We start from the raw sequence: 18,869 nt of genomic DNA on the forward strand, positions 1-18,869 counted from the left end.
CTAGCTCTGTGACCTCGGGTGAGTCACAGATTCTCCCTGGCCCTCAGTTTCCTTGTCTAGAAGATGGGAATAATGATCCAGTAAGCCCTCACTGTTGGCTTGATGTGAGGATTAAGACCAGGGCCACATATGCATGTCGTTCCTTCTTGCTTCCAGAGAATTCGAGAAAACGGCAAAATGGCAGGAGTCCACAGGGCAGGCTGGCAGCCCCTGGCCGCTTCTGCAGGAAACAGAGGCAACAAGGCTCGGGTGCTCCTGAGAGGAAGGCGCTGGCAGCAAGGGAGGAGCAGAGCAGCAGGTATTTATTCTGGGGGACCCTCACCCTGCCCCATCCTCATCTCTCTGCTTATTCCAAGCCTGGGGTCCGTCGGGCTGGGTCCGTCGGGCTGGGAGCCGGAATCAGGAGGAAGGGTGTGGCCGTGGGCCATGGCTGCTCTGTGAGTACGGAGAGAAGGGAGGACGAGGCCAGGGCTGGCACTGGAACAGCAGAGGGAAGAGAGAGTGGGGGCCTGTGAGGACCAGGCCTTGGTTCTCCTGCCTTCCCTACCCTGACTCTCTGACCCCAAGAGCTTGGCACTGGGGGGCATAGCCCTGGCACTGATGAGCCACCCCATTAAGGGGCAGGCAGGTCTGTGTGCCTCTTCCCTTGACATCCCCCATCCTCCACCACCTGCCCCAGCCTTGAGACGGAGGCCACCCGTTCCCAGAAATGAGGCTGGCACTGCCCAGCCAGACCCACCTGGGCAGGGCCTCAGTGTGGGCCCTCAGTGCTGGTCCAGGATGAGGGGCACCTGGGCGCTGTCCACTTGGGGAGGCAGCCGCTCGCCTGTGCGCACATTGAACATGGGCAGGGTGGAGAGTGGCCGGGGCACCTCTCGGCTAGCTGCCATCTGTCGCAGCTCCTCCGTGTTCCCGCGGATGGTGCAATGGTGGACCATCTGGATGCTGGGGCACAGGGCAGGCAGAGTCATCAGCTCTAGGAGTCAGCACCCCCCTTTGAGATTCAGCCTGGCACTCCGTCCGAGCCACTCTGCAGTCTTCCCCCGTTATGTGGAGGGAGACTCACACACAGAAAGCTCTGTGGCACCAGCTCAGTGCCCGGTGACTGAGGCCTGGGCTCTGTGTGTCAACAGCCTGGATTTAAAGCTGTGTGTCCTTTGCAAGTTGCTTAACCACTTCTCTGCCTCAGTTTCCTCAACTGTAAAATGGGGATAATAATAGAAGCTACCTCCCAGGATTGTTGTGGGGATTAAAGGAGAAAATGCAGGCTGAGTGTTTAGAAATGTGCCTGGCACGTGGTAAGAGCTCCCGAGATACCAAGACATGGATAGATATCCCCAGTGGACATATGTCTCCAGTGGATATACGACCCTCCAGTCCCTTCTGGCACTCAGCTCCCTCCACTAACGCCCTCTCCCGCCACTGAACTTCAGTCCTCCTCGGCTCCCCCATCCCTGAATCTGGCAAACACACCTCCTCCATCTTTTCCCACCTCCTAGCTTTTGCCCAAGCTGTTTGCTGCCATGCCTTGACCTTCTCATCTTCTGGCTCCTCAGACCTGTCCCTCGCTCCCTCCATACTTTGACCCCTCCCACTCCCACCCCAGTCGGCCCCCAGCATGGACCAGCTCCACACACTGAGTCCTGTCTCCCTATCTTTGTTTCAAACCAAGGCTCCTGGAGGCCAGCACCAGGCTCCACCCTCAACAGGCTGGAAATCCCAGCAGCTCTGAGTGGACTGGTGGCCACACACCTCAGGAAGTCCCGCCTGAGCTCTAGCCCGTTTCTCCCCAGAAGGTTCAGCTTCGTTCTCATTTGACTCTCTCAGTCTTGCTTTCTGCTGTCCAGTGGCAAGCTTTAGTTCATTCTGAGAAGTAGGGCAGCATAATGGTTAAGCATGAGGACTTGCTTTGGGTTTAAACGTAAATTCCTCTGCTTACTGGCTGTGTGACCTTGTGTGAGCTAGTTAACCTCTCTGTGCCACGATTTTCTCAAGTTTAACGCAGTTGTTACATGAATTAAATGAGTTCATTCTGGAAAAACACTTAGAATGTCTTCTGGTCAGCATGCAGCAAGTGGTAGCTATTATTCTAGGGAGCCTTCAGTTACTATTATCATCATCAGTATTATCTTATTATAGTAGGCCCACTGATGAACTTGGCCTCCAGTGGAGGGATATTTCCAAGCCCTTTTGCATGAAACCACTCACATTTGTGGGCTCAGCCTGGAGATGTCCTCCCAGACTACCTGGCTGCTGGGTCAGACAGACGGCAAGGACTTTTCATTACCAGCAATAAGAACTGTTTTTTTAAAGGGGAGGGGGCCCAGGTAGGGCAGAAACAACCCTGCTTGTCACTGGGTTACTGGTCAAATAAGGGAGGCAAGTGGTCGTCACCCATGTCCACATCTCCATTAGTGGCACAGGCTCCAGCTAGAGCCTGAGAGATTAGACTACTGGAAGGACTTTCTAGCTTCCTGCTGAATGAGCCATGCTCCTCCTTGGGGGGAGTAGAACCAAGTCCCGTCAGGCTGGCGGGAGGAGGTGGAGTCACCCTCTAAGGCCAGGGGAGGGTCAAGATGAGCTCTTGATTCTGGAATTTGGCAAGCAGAGTTGTCCAAAACACTGTTTTCCATTCCCAGGCAAGGAAGGCTGAGGGGGGAGAGGAAGTAAGGAGCGTGTGGATGCCGAGGGCCACAGGCAGCCAGGCAGGTAATGCCCCCAGTGGAGGAAGGGCCTTAGTTAATGGGCCCCTCCCAGCCCCCGGCCCCACATCTGGGTCTCATTACTCTGGCAACACACACAGGTGGAAAAATGTTCTGAGGATGTTTTTCTAGAGCAGGAGCAGGAGCCAGACCCGCGGTGCTGCCCCCACATCCTTCCACATCAGCACTTGGGCAGACACAAATGGGCAGGCCTTCCTGCACATACATGCCTGCACACACACACACACACACACACACACACACACACCACCAACATACAGCCTCTCCTCTGGCACACAGACCACAGGAGAGGCTCATTGGGCTGGAGAACTTTCTGACCAGATAGAGGTGAAAACAGGCAGCAGAATCACAATTTGCAGATAATTTGAAAAATGATAGACATTGAGCAAGAAAAAAAATGGATTTTGTAGAAATAAATCAACACAAAACTCAAACCAACAAGGGCCGATATTGTACACGGTAAAATTGGTTATTGATTCAAAACTGATGGAGGAAGTCGATTTTCCTGACACCGTCAGGGCTACAAACCTGACCCAGAAAAGCTGGATGTAGTGGAAATAGCTGGTCAGAAGAGAATATCCACAATAGCACAAGATACAATTGATCAAATTTGGCACAGGCCAAAAAAATTGAGGAATAAAATCCTCCTCGTAAAATTTACATAGAAAATCACTCATCCCAATGCGAAAAAAATTGTATCTAAAAAAAATGAAAACAGAAAAAAAAGCAAAGCCTTTTCATTGCTTTGTATAGAAAGTTGATCAAAGAATTAAGTTGATTTAGGTAGAGCAAGGAATGACATTTCTGTTCACTCTGGAAAATATATTCCCCACAAAAATTCATAAATGCTGGTATAATTCTGATTCTAAAAATGTTTGTATTGCTCAACCCAATAGGTTAAGTTGGTGGGGTCAACACAATGGGTTTAAAGCTGGGGTCTCAGAAGACCCTGGAATCAGTCGGCACTCATGCATATATGCCCCTGCTTGTGCACGCACACATCATATGGGTCTGCCTGTCTGGCCCACACGGCCACAACCCTTCTTCCCAGGGTACCTGGCATGTCAGATGCCCACACTATCTGGCATCTCCCGTCCGTCCCTCCCAGGAGGGAACAATGAGGCCACTATGACCCTCACAGGATTCTGGTGGCCTCACAATGTCCCCCTGAGGTCACCACAGAGATAACCTTACCATCCCCTATGCTCAAGGCACAAGTCTGCTGAGGCCAGCCGTGGGTGACCATCCTTGGTCCTCCTTTTGGCCACCCAGGGGAAGGCTGGGGCCAGAGCCCTGAAAGGAAGCCTCTGAGGGAACCAGGACCCAGGGCACACCTTACCCACCGAGGAGCACCCCAGTGAAGACTTCCAGCTGCCATCCTGGAGGTCCTCGTACCCAGTTCCCTTCACCCACCCCAGGGAGAGATGCAGAAAGACCCTTCGCTGCCACCACCATCTGCACCCTTGGCCTCAAACACCCCCCTGGGTGCAGGCCAGCAGGCCAGCGTGTCAGGAGCCCCTGGCAAGAGCGAGCCTGGACACCACACCTGCCAAACCAAGCCCAACATATCCAAGGTGATCCTCGGGATTATGGCGGACAAGGGGGCGTACAGCCGCATATCCATGACCTCGCTGAGGAAGGCCGTCACCACCTCCGGCTACAACATGACCTGCAACGCCTGGCGCTTCAGGCGAGTGCTCAAGCGGCTGGTGGACAAAGGCGTGCTCAGGCAGGTGACCGGCAAGGGGGCCTAAGGCTCCTTCTGCATCAGGAAGAAGCCGGCCTCCAAGTTCAAGCTCAAGGCCAAAAGCCGGCGGCAGCGGCGACAACAGTCTGGGCCACGCCGGTCTGGGCCACGCCGGCCTGAGCAGCGCCGGCCTGGGCAGCGCAGGTTGTTCCTGGGCTCCAAACAGGGGCACAAGCGGCCAGTCAAGGGGGTCCGCAGAGCGGCCAGATGCCGCCGCAATTAACAAGGCAGGCCGGGCAAGCAGGCAGTGGTGCCAGGCTTGCCACAGGCTCCGCGCAGCGGGAATAAAAGGAACCTGACTTATTTCACACCTGCCTCCTGGAATCTCTGGGGTTCAAGGGCGCAGGAGAGCGAGAGGGCTGGGTACACAGGAGGGGTGAGGCCACGGGTCAGGGAAACCTGGGCAAAATAAAGGCGAGATGGATTTGGGAAGGGCTGGAGGAGCTGAAAGCATCCACAGACATTAGCTAGTCCGACCACATCACAAGTGGAGAAACTGAGGCCAGAAAGGGTCACAGTGATTGTGTGGCAGAACCGGGCCTGGAACCCAAGTGCCCGCCTCACAGTGAAATGGGGGTGTGTGCGTCTGTGTGTGTGTGCATGAATGCCAGCGGGGATCCTCTTAAATTGCTTCTCAACCCTTTCCCCCAGGGTGGCAGCAGATCCCCAAAGCCTGGCCAGGTCCCCTCCCCTGTCTCATTCTACTTAGGCTGTTCCATGGAGACCAGAAAATGAGGAGCCATGCCCTGGGATTTCAGGATAGGCCAGGCCCAACATCCACCCAGCCCAGGGCAGGAGCTCAGTGGCCAAAGGTGGTCCCATCATCCCAGAATAATCTGGTTTGTCTACGATGCTCATGAAGGCTGGTGGGTCCAGCTTGACAGTCTAAGGGGGCTCCCACCCGACCCCCAGCTTCCCCTACTCACTCAGAGGTGGCCAGGTCTCTCTTCAGCCTGTAGAAAAGCGAGGGAGGGGATTAACTATTATCCACAAGCCCCTCCTGGTGCTAAGCCGAGCAGGACCCAAGCCCTGAGCTGCCCAGCAAAGGGTCCCCCACTCCTTTCCTGGCTGAGGACCCCACTCCCTGAGGGGTCTGGGTCCCCACACAGCACAAGTGCCACAAGGAGTCCCACAGATTTGAGCACCAGCCACAGGGCCCTCCCTGCGTCCGTCCCCCACACTCACCGTCCCTCCCGCCGGCAGCACATGACATAAGCCAGCAGCAGGGTGAGCAGCAGGGCCACCAGCAGAGGCACCAGGAGGGTGACCAGTGCGTCAGTCAGGAAGTCTCGGGCTGTGGCCTTGGTGGGCGAGCAGGACGGGTCATGCTCCAGGATCCCGTCACCAGGGGTGGGCACCTGGTCTGCAGGCTCTGGCACTGATTTATCCACCTGCTCAGAAAGTCCATGGCTGACCCAGGAGCGGCTAGCTGGACACAGAGACCCCCGGGGCACAGGGCAGGGGTTCTGGGGCCACTCTACCTATTGCCCCTTGCAACAACAGGGTTTCCTCCTGCCTGCCTCCCCCAGCTTGGGTGACCTAGCAGGACAAGCCCGGGAGAGGATGGACTGTACAATGGTTAAGAGCACAGCTCCAGGGTCCGACTGCCTGGGTTGAATTCTGTCTCAGACAGTGCTTTACTGCAATGATTTACATCTCAGTGCCTCAGGTTCCTCACCTGTAAAGTCGGAATGCTAATAGAGGCACTGTCTCCTGGGGTGATTTGTGAGGATAAAACATGTTGATTGCATCGTACCCAGTGCGGAGCAAGTGCTCCAGAATGTGGTTGAGGACCAGGCCCTGGCTGCGCTGTCAGACACTTCACAGGACCAGAGTGCTCCGGGGTTCCCAGCCCCGGGAGTCAGGGTCTCCAGGGACCCCGGATTCCTCGGCCCCATATACCAAAGAGCAGTAGTGAGCGTCTTTGGCTTATTACATGGGGATGAGAGCTATCTGTTCCTTGTGGGCAGATTTGCTAGGTGACACGCTAGAAGGAAGCAGACAGAGCTGTCACACAGAGGCCCTTGTTGGGGAAAGGGTTTTGGAACTGCCCTGTGGGAGAGACTGTTCTAGCCCTTGTGTTGGGTATATCTGGGATTTCTGAGTCTGTGTCTGTCTGGATTATGGACTCTGTCTCCCTCTTGTGGGAGAAGATGGAACTTCAGTGCGTGCGTGCGTGCGTGTGTGTGTGTGGTGTGTGTGTGTGTGACAGACAGACACAGAGAGACAGAGACAGAGAAAGCAGATAATCAGAGAAAGAAATGGGGACAGAAAGACTGGGATGGGAAGGGGGGTAGGGAAGAGACTGTGATGGGGCCACGGGACACCCCCACCCAAAGCCAGGGTCCCTCCTCACCAGGGACACATTGCACCAGTCAACACGGAAGTGAGGTGCCAAGGTGTCATAGCAGGACAGAAGTGGAGGCTGGCCCTGGGCACAGCGAGCGTGGCTGTCGGGGGACGCCACCATCTTCAGGCAGGAGGAGAAGGGTGAGGCAGAGCCCACCTTGATGTACACCCTGGGCCCAGATAGAAGCTGCCGTCAGCGAACTGGAGGGATGTCTGGGTGGGGCACTGGAGATTTGGAGGTTACAGGCCCATCCTGAGATCTGGGGTTATGTGAGAGGACACAGGAACACTCTAGTCTTCTAAGGGGTCTTATCCCCCCAGGATGTCCTTTAACGGATGGATCTTTCATGTCCTCGTGGGCCACCAGGAAGTGCAGAGTTCAGGGTAACTAGGGTTTGGACCCATGAAGGGCAAGAGGGAGATGAGGGGGCGGCCGGAGGGAAGTGGACAGTGGTGTGAAGCAGCGAGGTGCAGACGGGTGTGGTGAGGGTGTGCAAAGGTGAGTAAAGCCCCACCTGGAAGCTAGGGAGACCCATATTCTATGCCCTCCACACAGACAAAAGGCAAGCTGCCTCCTCCTCCTCCTCCTCCAGGAAGCCCTCCTGGGCTGCATACCTACCCTTCCTTGCGGCCCTCGATGGGAAGAGGGACGCGGCCCCCACGGTCCAAGGCAGAGGTGATGTTGAGCAGCTGGAGCTCCCCCGGCTCCCAGAGCCCCGCCGAGGCAGTGAGGAAGCGGCTGGCAGGTGATGAGGGCAACACTTCCTCCACGTCATGGCTGCGCACCAGGAATTCAGCCTGGTATGGCAGCGGGGGGCCTGGAAGTGCCGGGTTGGCACCCCAGGCTGCACTCAGCCCTGCATGGATCCTTCCCGAGCCTGACCTGACCCAAGCTCCTCCCCGCATCCCCCCAGACCCTTCCTTCCTCCCTAACACCCCGCACGCACGTCGCAGGTCCCAAAAGCTCTTCTCAAACACCCAGCCTCAATGACTCACCCAAGGCCCCAAAGACTGTCAGCAAAGCAGCCAAGAATACACCTCAGAGTCTTTCCAGAATGCCCTGCTCCCCACTACTCTCCAAGTCTCTCCCTTCCACACCCCACCTTCCAGGAGAGATCCCCCAGGACTGGTGTTGTTGGGGTGGGCGTGGGGTGGGCCCGGTGGTACCTTCAGGGTCCTCAATCAACAGCAAGAGCTTCTGCCGGGTGGTGTCAAAGCTGTCCCGATTGTAGGCTATGACCTGGGGGAGGACGGGGAAGAGGGCTGAGAGGTGGGGTTAGTGGAGAAATGGTGCAGCTGGGGCCTGCCAGGAAAGGACTGAGATGCCACCAAATTAGAAGCATGTAAATTATGTAAATGAACTTGAAGGAGCACACACATGTGACACAGCCCCGTGGGGTCCCTGCTGATACCTCGATGACCTGCTGTCCGCGATCTTCTGATGTGGGGGTGCCATAGAGGAAGCCGGGGTGGTGGGGGCTGCGCTGGGTATAGCGGAGCCACCGGGGCAGGTCGGGGTGTCCCTGGAGGTGGGCGTGGTAGGTGACAGGGACGGTGGGTGGGACAGCTGGTGGAAGGGAGGAGAGGGGATTGGAGACACGATAGTAGCCTTCACCAGCGCGGGGCCAGGCACCCCCAGCTCCCCCGGGTGCCCATCGGGCCCTCTCACCGACATGCTCGGGAAGGTGCAGGAAGGTTTCGTGGTCCAAGGTGTGCACGAAGACACGGCCCACAAGCGGGTGCAGGGTGGTCTGCTGGGTCTCGGTGTCCCCCAGCCCTGCCAGGAGACCTGTGGGGACCCAGAACCCCAAACACATGGACCAGCCTCAGTTCTGAGCAGGGGATAAGCTCCCCTTCCCGACTATGTCCCTGGTGCCCCTCAGGGACCGAAAGAAGCATGTGAGGGAGGGGGGCTTCTTTGCTGGCTCCCAGGAAAGGACAGAGAGAGGCCTGCCTGTGCCACACGCTTTAATCCATGACGAGCCCCAACCAGACCACCCCCCACTCCCCATTTTAGGCCCCTGTTGGGGTCAAGTGGGCAAGGACTGATGTTTGGCTGGAGGCGGTGTGGGGGGGTGTGAGTGAGTGTGGCGGATTTGGGGGGAGGTTCAAGCTAAGTTCACTTGGAAAAGAACCTCATGCTGAGTGTGTGGCAGGCTGGAGAGGAGGGGGAGAGAGAAGGAGCCTTTGGAGGAGGAGGGTAGCCATTCTGGGACCCCCGCCAGCCTCCTCCAACATACAGGGGAACAGGGCCCGCACTAGAGGCCATTGGGAGCCGAGCAAAGGGGATCTGGAGTCCCGGGAAGAGGATCTGCACCAGCGGGCCCCCACACCCTCCCAGGGCCAAATTTAGCCTGGGCCTAGGGAGAAGCCGTCCCGGTCAGCCCATTAAAGGGCCCACAGCGCTCCGGGCCTGTGCTGTCAGGCCCACCCCGACTAGGACACCCCAACTCTCAGAGCTCCCAGCCCCAGTTCCCTGGACCCCCTGCCGAGCATGGCATTTATACCCCAAAGTCCTTCTGGCCCCTGCCTCAGCCCCCCAGACCCCTCTCTCGAGGAACTTCCATACTTCCATCTCATCAGCCCTGAATCCCACCCCCTCGTCCTGGGCCTCTCCCCTGAGAAGGCCCCAACTTGCCCACAAGGAGAGGAATCCAGATTACTGCTGCAGCCATGGCTGCCTCGGCCTGGCCTGGCTGCCCATGAGTGACAGAGACAGGAGCAGGGAGGAGGGAGGGAGGGAGGGAAGGAGGGAGGGAGGAACGGGGAGGTGTCCCAGAGCAGCTGGGCCCTGGCTTTAGCAAGTGGGCCCCTGTCCATCCCCACCCAAAGCAGGCACCCAATCTAGGCTGGACATGCTCCTCATGTGACAAGGCCCCTCCAGTCGCGCCCTCCTGGTGGCCAGAATAGGTTTCCTAAACCACCAACCTGACGCCTCCGTCTCCCCTTAAACCCTTAATGGCTCCCATTGCCCTGAGTTCCCCTGCTGCTGCTGGCTTTCAGGCCCACCCTATGCCTGGCCATGCCGTCTAGAATCCCTTCTCTACCCACGCCCCCACATACACACACACTCACACTCACACTCACACCCCCCCCCGTGCCAGGCTTCTGCCCACCTCCCTCGGCTGCCCTCCTACCTGTTATGCTCTCCTGAGTCTATGCACCTTTGCACAAGCTGTTCCCTCTGCCTGGAGCTCCCTTCCTGCCCTCATCCGACTGATAAACTTCCACCCACCTTTCCAGACTCAGCACAGGCATCCTCTCCTCTCTGAAGCTTCTGTCCTCCCCCAGGCCGCGGGGGCCCCTGAACCCCTATGCACAGCACTGGGGGTGGACTAGGATCTTACTACCTTTGTGTCCCTGGACCTGGCATGGGGCCTAGCAACTAGGTGCAGGGGGCTAGGCGACCACTTCATTACGGGCACACGAGGGTGCCTGTTCACCCAGCCTCATCCTCAGACCAAGCACCCCACCGCGTGTAACCCAGGTCTGGGAAGACAGGTAGAGACAGGGGAGTGGAAGAGGGGTGGGGCGGCGGCCACAGGCTTTGAGGCCTGCAGGCCTGGACATGAATCCCGCCTTCACCACTTACTGGATATGTGTCCTTGAAAGACTCAGTCGCCCTCTCTGGGCTCTGTTTCCACAACTACAAACTGGCAAAAATAGTGCTCGCCTTGGTGTCCTTGTGAGGAATCCACAGAATCGTGAAGCCAGCACACATCTGTAAAGCACCTGCCACGGACCAGGCACGGAGGACGCAGAGACGAGCAGACCGCTGCCCGTGTGGGGCTTGCCTGCTTGGGGTCATGACAGCTAACCCCCGCCTGCACCTACACCAGAGGTTTTATCTGTATTTAGAGAGAGTAACTCATTCCATGCCCATAGCAGTTCCATGAAGAAGGTAGTACTATTGTCCCCATTTTACAGACAAGAAAACTGAGGCACAAGGGTGTAGAACTTCCCCAAGGCCACACTACTGAGTGGCTGAATGCATATAAAGAGCTTAGCCCAGTGCCTCCTCAATCCATGACACCGCTGAGGTACTGGGTGCTGGCTGGCCCCGCTTCCTCTTTCTTCCTGCCTCTGCCAAAGGATCTGAGTCCAGGGGTGAAGGGGTGGGGTGCCCTTCTCTCGAGGGGCTGAGCAGACAGAGGGGCACTCTGATGCTCTGACAAGGAGGCAGGGGCCCATGGATGCCACGGTTCCAAAATTCTTGGTGGCTGTGTGAGCAGCCCTCCTGGGCCTGGGGACAAAGAGTGCTGCCACCTCACCCCCATGAAAAAAGGCCCCAGGCAAGGATGTCTGGGCCCTGCCCTGAGGCAGGCCTGAGGGGGAGGGTGTTGGCCTGCAGACTGGGGTGACCCGTGGGCAGTGACTTAGTCCTTGTCCCTTCCTCTCTCTCCCCACCTGACCGTCCACCCGTCCCTGGAGAGCCAGCTAATTCCAGAGTCAGCATCTGCTCAGGCTCTCAGACAGGGCGGTGTTTGTCCCCGAGTCACCTTGGCACCCCTCTGCCTTCTCCAAGATGGAGGGAAAGAGGAAGAAAGGCTGTGGAGGCAGAGGGAGAGCCAGAGGGCTCGGGGGAGCAGGCAGAGGTGCCGGAGCCCGGTCAGTCGCCAGGCCTCAGCCCCTCCTGGCTCCATGTGATTCCTGCCCTCTCCCCTGCTGCCTCCCCTGCTATTTTTGGAGCCACCCACACACACCCTCAGCTGTCTTAAGGTGGCAGTGCCTGAACCCAGTGTCACCAGGCCCACAGCAGCCAGCCTTCCTTACTAGTCCTTCTCTCCGTCCCCAAAACCAAGGCAACCAGGGACTGTGCCAGGAGCCAGCTGGAAGTCCCCCAAAAGTCTCCTCTGGCCCTCCAGAGGACAAACAAAAGTATATAGAATACTCTAATGAGCCTCCATATATCAATCACGCTTCACCCCGTCAAGAGTTCTCACTCGTGGCCGATCTCATTTCATCTATACTCCTCTTATTTAATTTCCCCCCCACTTAATTTCCTGTCAATATTTCATTGTCTATCTTTGAAAGATAATGGCTCTTTGTTTAAACATAATCACAATTATTATACCCAATCACATGATCATACCTTAAAGTTAAGAATAATCTCTTAATATCAGATCTATAGTGTTCAAATTTCCAATTTCTCATAATGTCATTTTTTTTTTACAATGTATTTGTTTGAATCAGGATCCACATAAGGTACACACACTGAAACTGATTGATAGGTCTCTTTTAAATCTCTTTAAATCTATGTTACCCCGCCAACTCTCTCGCTCTTTCTTTTTCCTTGAGGGAACCAGGTCATTTGTTGTGTAGTTTTCCACAGTCTGAATTTTGCGGATAGCATCTCTATAGTGTTTTTTAACATGTTCTTCTGACCTCTGTACTTCTTGTAAATTGCATTTCCTATACATTCTTTTTTTTTTTTTTTTTTTTGAGGAAGATTAGCCCTGAGCTAACGTCCGTGCCCATCTTCCTCTATTTTTTTCATATGTGGGATGCCTGCCACAGCATGGCTTGATGAGCCGTGCACAGGTCCACACTCGGGATCCGAACTGGCAAACCCTGGGTCACCGAAGCAGAACGTGCAGACATAATCGCTGGGCCACCGGGCTGGCCCTTCCTGTACGTTCTTATTTCCTGTAAATTGTAGTTGGATCGAGAGTCCTGATCAGGTGTAAGTTCCATTTTCTTTGGCAAGACCGTTTCATAGGTGGTAGTGACACTTCTTTCATCCAGAGGCACAGCAGCCACTGGTACTCAGTGCCTCATCCCTCAGTTCTTTTTTTTCCTACAAAATGGTGATATTCAAATTCCATCGCTCCTTCCTTTATTAGCCAGAATAATTCTAGACAGAGAAACTGCCCCTAGCTTACTATTTGGTTACTGAGTGGAATACAGTGCATATAGGAAAGATGGGATAAACGCTTGATTCTGTTCTTGTATTTACCAATTTCCAAATAATGAGCTGATTCCCTAGCATCCTCCAAACTGTGACTAATTAGCTTTTTTAAATTAGTAGTATAATTATAAATTTATGGCTTTAAACATATCTGATTGCTTCAATCCATTGCAACTAGTGTCCCTCCTGGTGCTTCATTGTCCCATCTTGAGTGCCAATTTGATCCTCACCAGTTGGAGCATCCATCTGGGGGACTGGAGGGTCAGGTCTCTGCATCTTGGTCTCTCTCAGCCTTGTCTCCATGAGCCCAGCCCAGGTTCCGGCGTCTCTGCTTTACTCCTGCTACCCCAGCCCCGCTCTCAGCTAGCTGGTTCTCTGTCCGTTATTTTGCCATCAGCACCTGTCTCCCCAGCTTTCTGCCTGATCTTGGCCCGTCAATGTCTCAGTTTAATACCTCTGGTCCTTTGTCCCTGTCTCTCCCCAAAACAGCGAATGTTTGCTGAATGAATGAATGACTGAACGAATGAATGCATCATCTCCTCAACTCTGTCTCATTCCACTTCTGTCTCTGTGAACCTGTCTCTTGATCTCTGAGGGTCAGATTTTCTTCATCTGCATCTAAAACGGGGGGTTATATATTGTCATGAGGGACAAAGGAAAGAGATTCTCGTCGTTGTGATCTGATTGTCGCATCGCCTCCCAGACTCCACCCACATCTTTCTCCTCCATCCTCTTCGCCCGCCCCCAGCGCAACAACAAAGAGTGCGATCTGTCAGTCCGCCACAAGAGGGCGCGTTCGCCGGCTCCAGCAAGGACCTGCGCATGCGCAATATTGGGGCGGAGCCGGGGGTGGAGGGGCGGTCTGGCCGTGGAGCGCCCCGCCCGGGGGTGCACCTACGCGTCCGAAGTGCGTACTGAGCGCGGCGGCTGGAGGAGGGCGACGGAGGAGGGAACCCACGATCTATAGCTCCACCTCGTCCTCTTTTTCCGGGTCCAGAAGATGTTCTTCTAAACGGGCAGGAGAACCCGCGTGGAAACAGCGGGCTGGACACAGTCTCTTCCCATCATCTATATCAACCCTCCGACTTCCAAGGATATTTCCATTATTTCCCCACCCACCACGAAATTTAGGGGCACCAGCCTGAGGACCTAAGTGTACCCAGACGCCTCCCCCGCCTTTTTTATCGGTGAACTTCAGCCTTCAAAGAGCTTCCTGGAGCCTCGTGCCCGCCCAAAGCCGTCAAACATGAATCTGAGAATGCCGGAGACAATCCCTCGCCAAACTTCGTAGCTTGCGGGAGAAACAGAGACGGGGAGGGACTGTCTGAGGTCCCACAGCACAGTATTCTGCACAGCTAGATCTCTGGATGTGGAGCCAGAGCGCTTTCCACCGAGAGACTCCCTTTCTGTAAAGTGGGGGTAATAAAGATCAATGAGATAATGGAAGTGAAAGTGCTTTGTAAACTGTAAAGCTCTGGAGAAAGTAAGGGGTCTTTTATTTATTTATAACTGACAGTGCAAGGCGGTAGCTGCCCAGGGCCAGCCCACTGGCACAGCAGAGCTGGGAGAAGTCAGATTCAGAGGCCACCACTCAGTGATAGAAGGACGAGGAAAATAAAAGAAACAAAATCTCTGACATTTTTTGCAGATGGAGATTATTTATATAGAAAATCCAAGAGATTCTACAAGCATGCTATTAGAGTTTTTCAGAGTTATCAGTAAGGTTGCTGAACAACGATTAACATCCAGATACAAATAAACTCCAAAATTCCACAGTGTTTCCATACCCTAGCAATAATTTATTGGAAATTGTAATATCTTTTTAAAAAGAAATTATTCACAATAAAATTAAAATCGTACAGAACCCAGAAAAAAACTTGCAAAAGATATTTATGAAGAAAAACTATAGGCTATAAAACTGTAAAAACTATAGGCTATAAAAGGAATAAATGGAGAGATGTCTTAAGTTTAGGAATGAGCAGCCTCAATGTCATAAAGACAGCTCTCTTCATATGAATCTAGCGATCCAATGCAAGTCCAATAAATATCCCAAGAGGAGTTTTCAGAGAGCTAGGCAAACTGATTCTAAAATTCACATGGAAGAGCAAAGGACCGAGGAGAGACTAGACAATTCTGAAAAAGAATAAGCCCGTAACAGATACCAAGACTTATTTGAAAGCAACAGTAATTAAAACAATGTGGTATTAGTGCCGGGCCAGACAAAGAGATCAATAGAATAGAGTGCCCAGAACGGATCTAGGCATAAGTGGGAATTTGATTTACGACGGCAGTGGCATTGTAACTCGGTGAGAGCGAATAGACTATTTAATAAGAAGTGGTGTGACAATTGGCTTTTCATATGAAAAATCTTCACCCCATCCATAAATATTAATTCCAGATGGATTAAAGAACTAAAAGGGAAAAACAAAACTTTAAAATAATTAGAAGAAAATGTAGGCGATCTCAGGGTAGGAAAAGATTTCCTAGACAAGCCACAAAAGACTGATTGATTTTACTACATTACGCCCCCCCCCCCAAAAAAAAGCTTTCTGCTTTAAAAATGACATTATAAACACAGCTAAAAGACAAGCGACAGCCTAGGTGTCAATGTTGGCAGCACATGAAACAGATAAAAGGTTAGTATCCAGGATATGTAAAGACCTCCTACAAATCAATAAGGAAAGCGCCGACCTTTTGAGTGCCAGATGGCGCGCTTTCCCCTCTTCCTTGCTAATGGAACATTGTTCTGACTCAGGAATCAGGGGTCTAGGCTTTGGGGGAGGTGCGACCTTTCCCAGCCCCCTCAGGTGAATGGTGATTGGTCTAAATATAGCATGATAATTCGGTTCCTCTGGTCCATAATTGGTTTAGGTATGGACATGTATGCAATTCTGGTCACCAAGATGAGAAGGGGGATCTCCTGTATGGCCTTTGGGAAAGAGACACTGAGAAGGAAGCATCCACTTTCTTCTGCCTCTGGACATTGTTGTCTGCATGAGACACCCAGAGCTGAGGCAGCCAGCTGTCTTGGACCATGAGGGGGCTAGCCTAAGAGGCAAGCCAACATGATGACAAGGTGATGGAAAGAACTTGGTCCTTGATGTCACAGTTGGAGTCTCCAAATTAACCAACCCTAGGACTTCTTGTGATGTGAGATAGTAAAATTCCTTTTTTTTTTTTTTTTTGCTTAAACCACATCTAGTTGGGTTTTCTATAATTTGTATCCAAAGCTGCAATAGATGGCAAAGGATGTGGACATAAGCGATTTGCCTGGAGCAGACCCAGATGACCAAGGAACATGGTAAGATGCTTCACCTCATAGGCAGGGAATGCAGATTCAGATGAGATACCACTTCACACCCAGCAGATTGGCAAAAATAAAAAGTCTGACAAGAGCAGATGTTGGCAAGGATGTGGTCAGGCAAGACGTCTTGTACAAATGCTGGTGGCGAGAGCATCAGTTGGTGCAGTCTCCATAGAGAGCAGCTTGGCAGTACTAGTCAAGTTGAAAGTGCGCCTACCCGACAGCTCTGGTCTTCTGCTCCTAAATATACACTCTAAGGATGGGTTCAGACAAGTACAACGGTGTTCGTGGCAGCCCTGCTTATTATAGCAAAACATAGCCACAACTCAAATGCCAGCCAGTAGAGGAACTGATAAATAAATATGATGAAATTCACATGATGAAATAATAAACAGAAGGAATCAAAGCCATATGTATCAACGTGGCCCCACTGCGAAAAACCAAAAACCGTGTCAAGTGAAAAAAAGACACAAAATGATACACGCAAGATGATGGTGGTTATATACATATGAATGATAGAGAAAGCATTGCTATGTGTTGCTTTATGAATATTTAAATATGTAGGGAAAATATGAAATTATGGGGTAGACTTTAAAAAGGAAGGAAGTTCTGCCAATGCTACAACATGAATGAACCTTGAAGATATTATGCTAAGTGAAGGAAGCCAGTCACAAAAGGACAAATTCTGTATGATTCCACTTACACGAGGTCCCTAGAGCAGTCAAATTCATAGAAACAGGAAGTAGAAGGGTAGTTGCAGGGGGCTGGGGAGAGGAGGACATGGGGAGCTCTGGTTTAATGGGTACAGAGTTCCAGTTTTGGGAGATGAAAAAAGTTCTGGAGACCGATAGTGGTGATGGTTGCACAACAACGTGAATGTACTAATGCCAATGGACTGTGTGCTTAAAATGGTTAAAATAGTCCATTTCATGTTATAAATGTTTTACAATTAAAAATAATAATACAAAATTATAGACTATACAGGATGCATCTCAAATTTGTGAGAGTGGGTGTGGCAGGCAACGGGATTGGGGCAAAAGAAGGGCTGTAGTGCAGACTCTCATGTTCTATTTTTTTTTCCAAAGATTTTATTTTTTTCCTTTTTGTCCCCAAAGCCCCCCCGGTACATACTTGTATATTCTTAGTTGTGGGTCCTTCTAGTTGTGGCATGTGGGACGCCGCCTCAGCATGGCTCAATGAGTGGTGCCATGTCCACACCCGAACTGACGAAACACTGGGCCGCCTGCAGCGGAGCACGTGAACTTAACCACTCAGCCACGGGGCCGGCCCCTCATGTTCTATTTTTTTTATATGAAAGAACTTGAAGCCAAAATGGCACAATGGTAGCATTTGTAAACTCTGTTTTATGTGATTCTCTGAACTTATTCTTAAAGAATCTTTTCAAACTAAAAGAAAAAAGAGTTTTCTGAAGTAGAGCTGCCCTGAAGTGGCAGAAGTTGTCCCCCCAACCCTCACCCCCAAGGTCACCTGAAATGCAAGGGGTCGAGTGTGGGAGACTGGAGAGCTGGCCTTATGGAGGCTGTATGTGTGCCAGGTGCCAGGCCAGCCTGGCAGAGCCTGGCGGTGCCTGTGGGGAGGGGAGCAGGCAGGGGCAGGATGCTCTTTTCCTTGACCCAGCACAGGTGAGGCAAAGGCTGGTGGAGGAAGGTGAGTCTGAGAGCCAGTCTCCTCCTCAGGCACCCACTGCACAAGACCCGGAGAGCAGATGAAAATTAGAAACCGTCATCAAAACATAGGAATGTGTATTATTAGCAGTTGGAACAGACAGTAGAAAGAGTTCTTCGAATCTGCTGATGACAAAATACATTGCCCAATCTTTCCGGTTATTTTTTTTTTCTTTGACCTCCCTGCATATCTTTGGAGCTCTCACAGCTATGGCTGTCTGCATTGCAAAATACATATTTACAGGCCCTCTAAGCCTGGCTAAATATAGGCTTTCTTTTAAAGCAAATGATGATTTGGAGAAATCTTTCCTCTGTCCTACCCTCTCCCCCTCCAACACACACACACACACACACACACACACACACACACACTGACTCCTGCTTGGTCTCCCTTTCCAAGTGGCACTAGAGTGAAGTATGGAGGGTGAATGACAGAAAGGGGGCAGAGCAGAGGGGCGCAGGCAGCAAGGCAGTCTGCCAGCTGCGGGAGGACCCCAAGGGACCCCTCTCCCTGCAGGGGCAATGGGGGATTTGGGACACTAAGAGGCAGGAATGAAAAAATCCCTGGGAAGGAAGAGAAGGGAGGTCACCTTTACTCTAGGGATCATCCCAAAAGATCTGGAGGAGCCACAGGCAAGGGATGCTTAAACTTCAGAATTCCACATAATAGGCCATAGAAGGAAACAAGAGGCCCAAGGTCCCATGAAGACACACATAGAGATGCAAACACTGATGTCCGTTTTTGGCCACACCTGCCCACACATGTGCACACATGCGTGCACACCCATACATGTAATCAATAACAGCCAACGCACCAAGCTCCTACTTTGGCCAGGAGCTGTTGTTAATGCTTTATGCGTTTAGAACTCGTTTAATCTTCACAACGCTATGAGGCTGGTACATTATCTCCGTTTCACAGATGAAGGAACTTGTTGAAGTCTCTTAGCTGGGAAGCAGCAGGTTGGAGATTCTAAGAAAGATTGTCTGGCTTCAGAGCCCACGTTCTGCTCTGCTGCACACAGAGCAGGGGAGATCAGGATCGCTCACGCTCAGGAGACACAATCAGACATTCAAACTGAGCATTTTGAGGAAATTAGGCTTAGGGAGGGGAAATGACTGGCCCAAGATCACGCAGCAAATGAATGGAACTAGG

General features: G+C 52.6%; 1 protein-coding gene across 1 annotated transcript; it reads right to left on the minus strand.

The window, feature by feature from the left end:
- Positions 1-277: 277 nt before the first annotated feature.
- SGCA (sarcoglycan alpha) lies at positions 278-9,592 on the minus strand. Its single transcript, XM_046677838.1, has 10 exons — positions 9,458-9,592; positions 8,489-8,608; positions 8,232-8,386; positions 7,987-8,059; positions 7,439-7,637; positions 6,827-6,989; positions 5,656-5,861; positions 5,397-5,423; positions 740-945; positions 278-477 (listed from the first exon to the last, which is right to left on the minus strand). The coding sequence occupies exons 1-9, from the start codon at positions 9,492-9,494 to the stop codon at positions 765-767; spliced, it is 1,161 nt and encodes a 386-aa protein (XP_046533794.1). The 5' UTR covers positions 9,495-9,592; the 3' UTR covers positions 278-477; positions 740-764.
- Positions 9,593-18,869: the final 9,277 nt, after the last annotated feature.

Source organism: Equus quagga, chromosome 11 (genome assembly GCF_021613505.1).
Source record: "Equus quagga isolate Etosha38 chromosome 11, UCLA_HA_Equagga_1.0, whole genome shotgun sequence".
NCBI classification, from domain to species: Eukaryota; Metazoa; Chordata; class Mammalia; order Perissodactyla; family Equidae; genus Equus; species Equus quagga.

Coding starts and splice junctions, on each gene's coding strand:
- SGCA (XM_046677838.1), bottom strand. CDS start 9,494: ATGGCTGCAGCAGTAATCTGGATTCCTCTCCTTGTGG. Junction 5,862..6,826: donor ACTGGTGCAATGTGTCCCTG/GTGAGGAGGGAC, acceptor CTTTCTGAGCAG/GTGGATAAATCAGTGCCAGA. Junction 5,424..5,655: donor TGCTGCCGGCGGGAGGGACG/GTGAGTGTGGGG, acceptor GCTTTTCTACAG/GCTGAAGAGAGACCTGGCCA.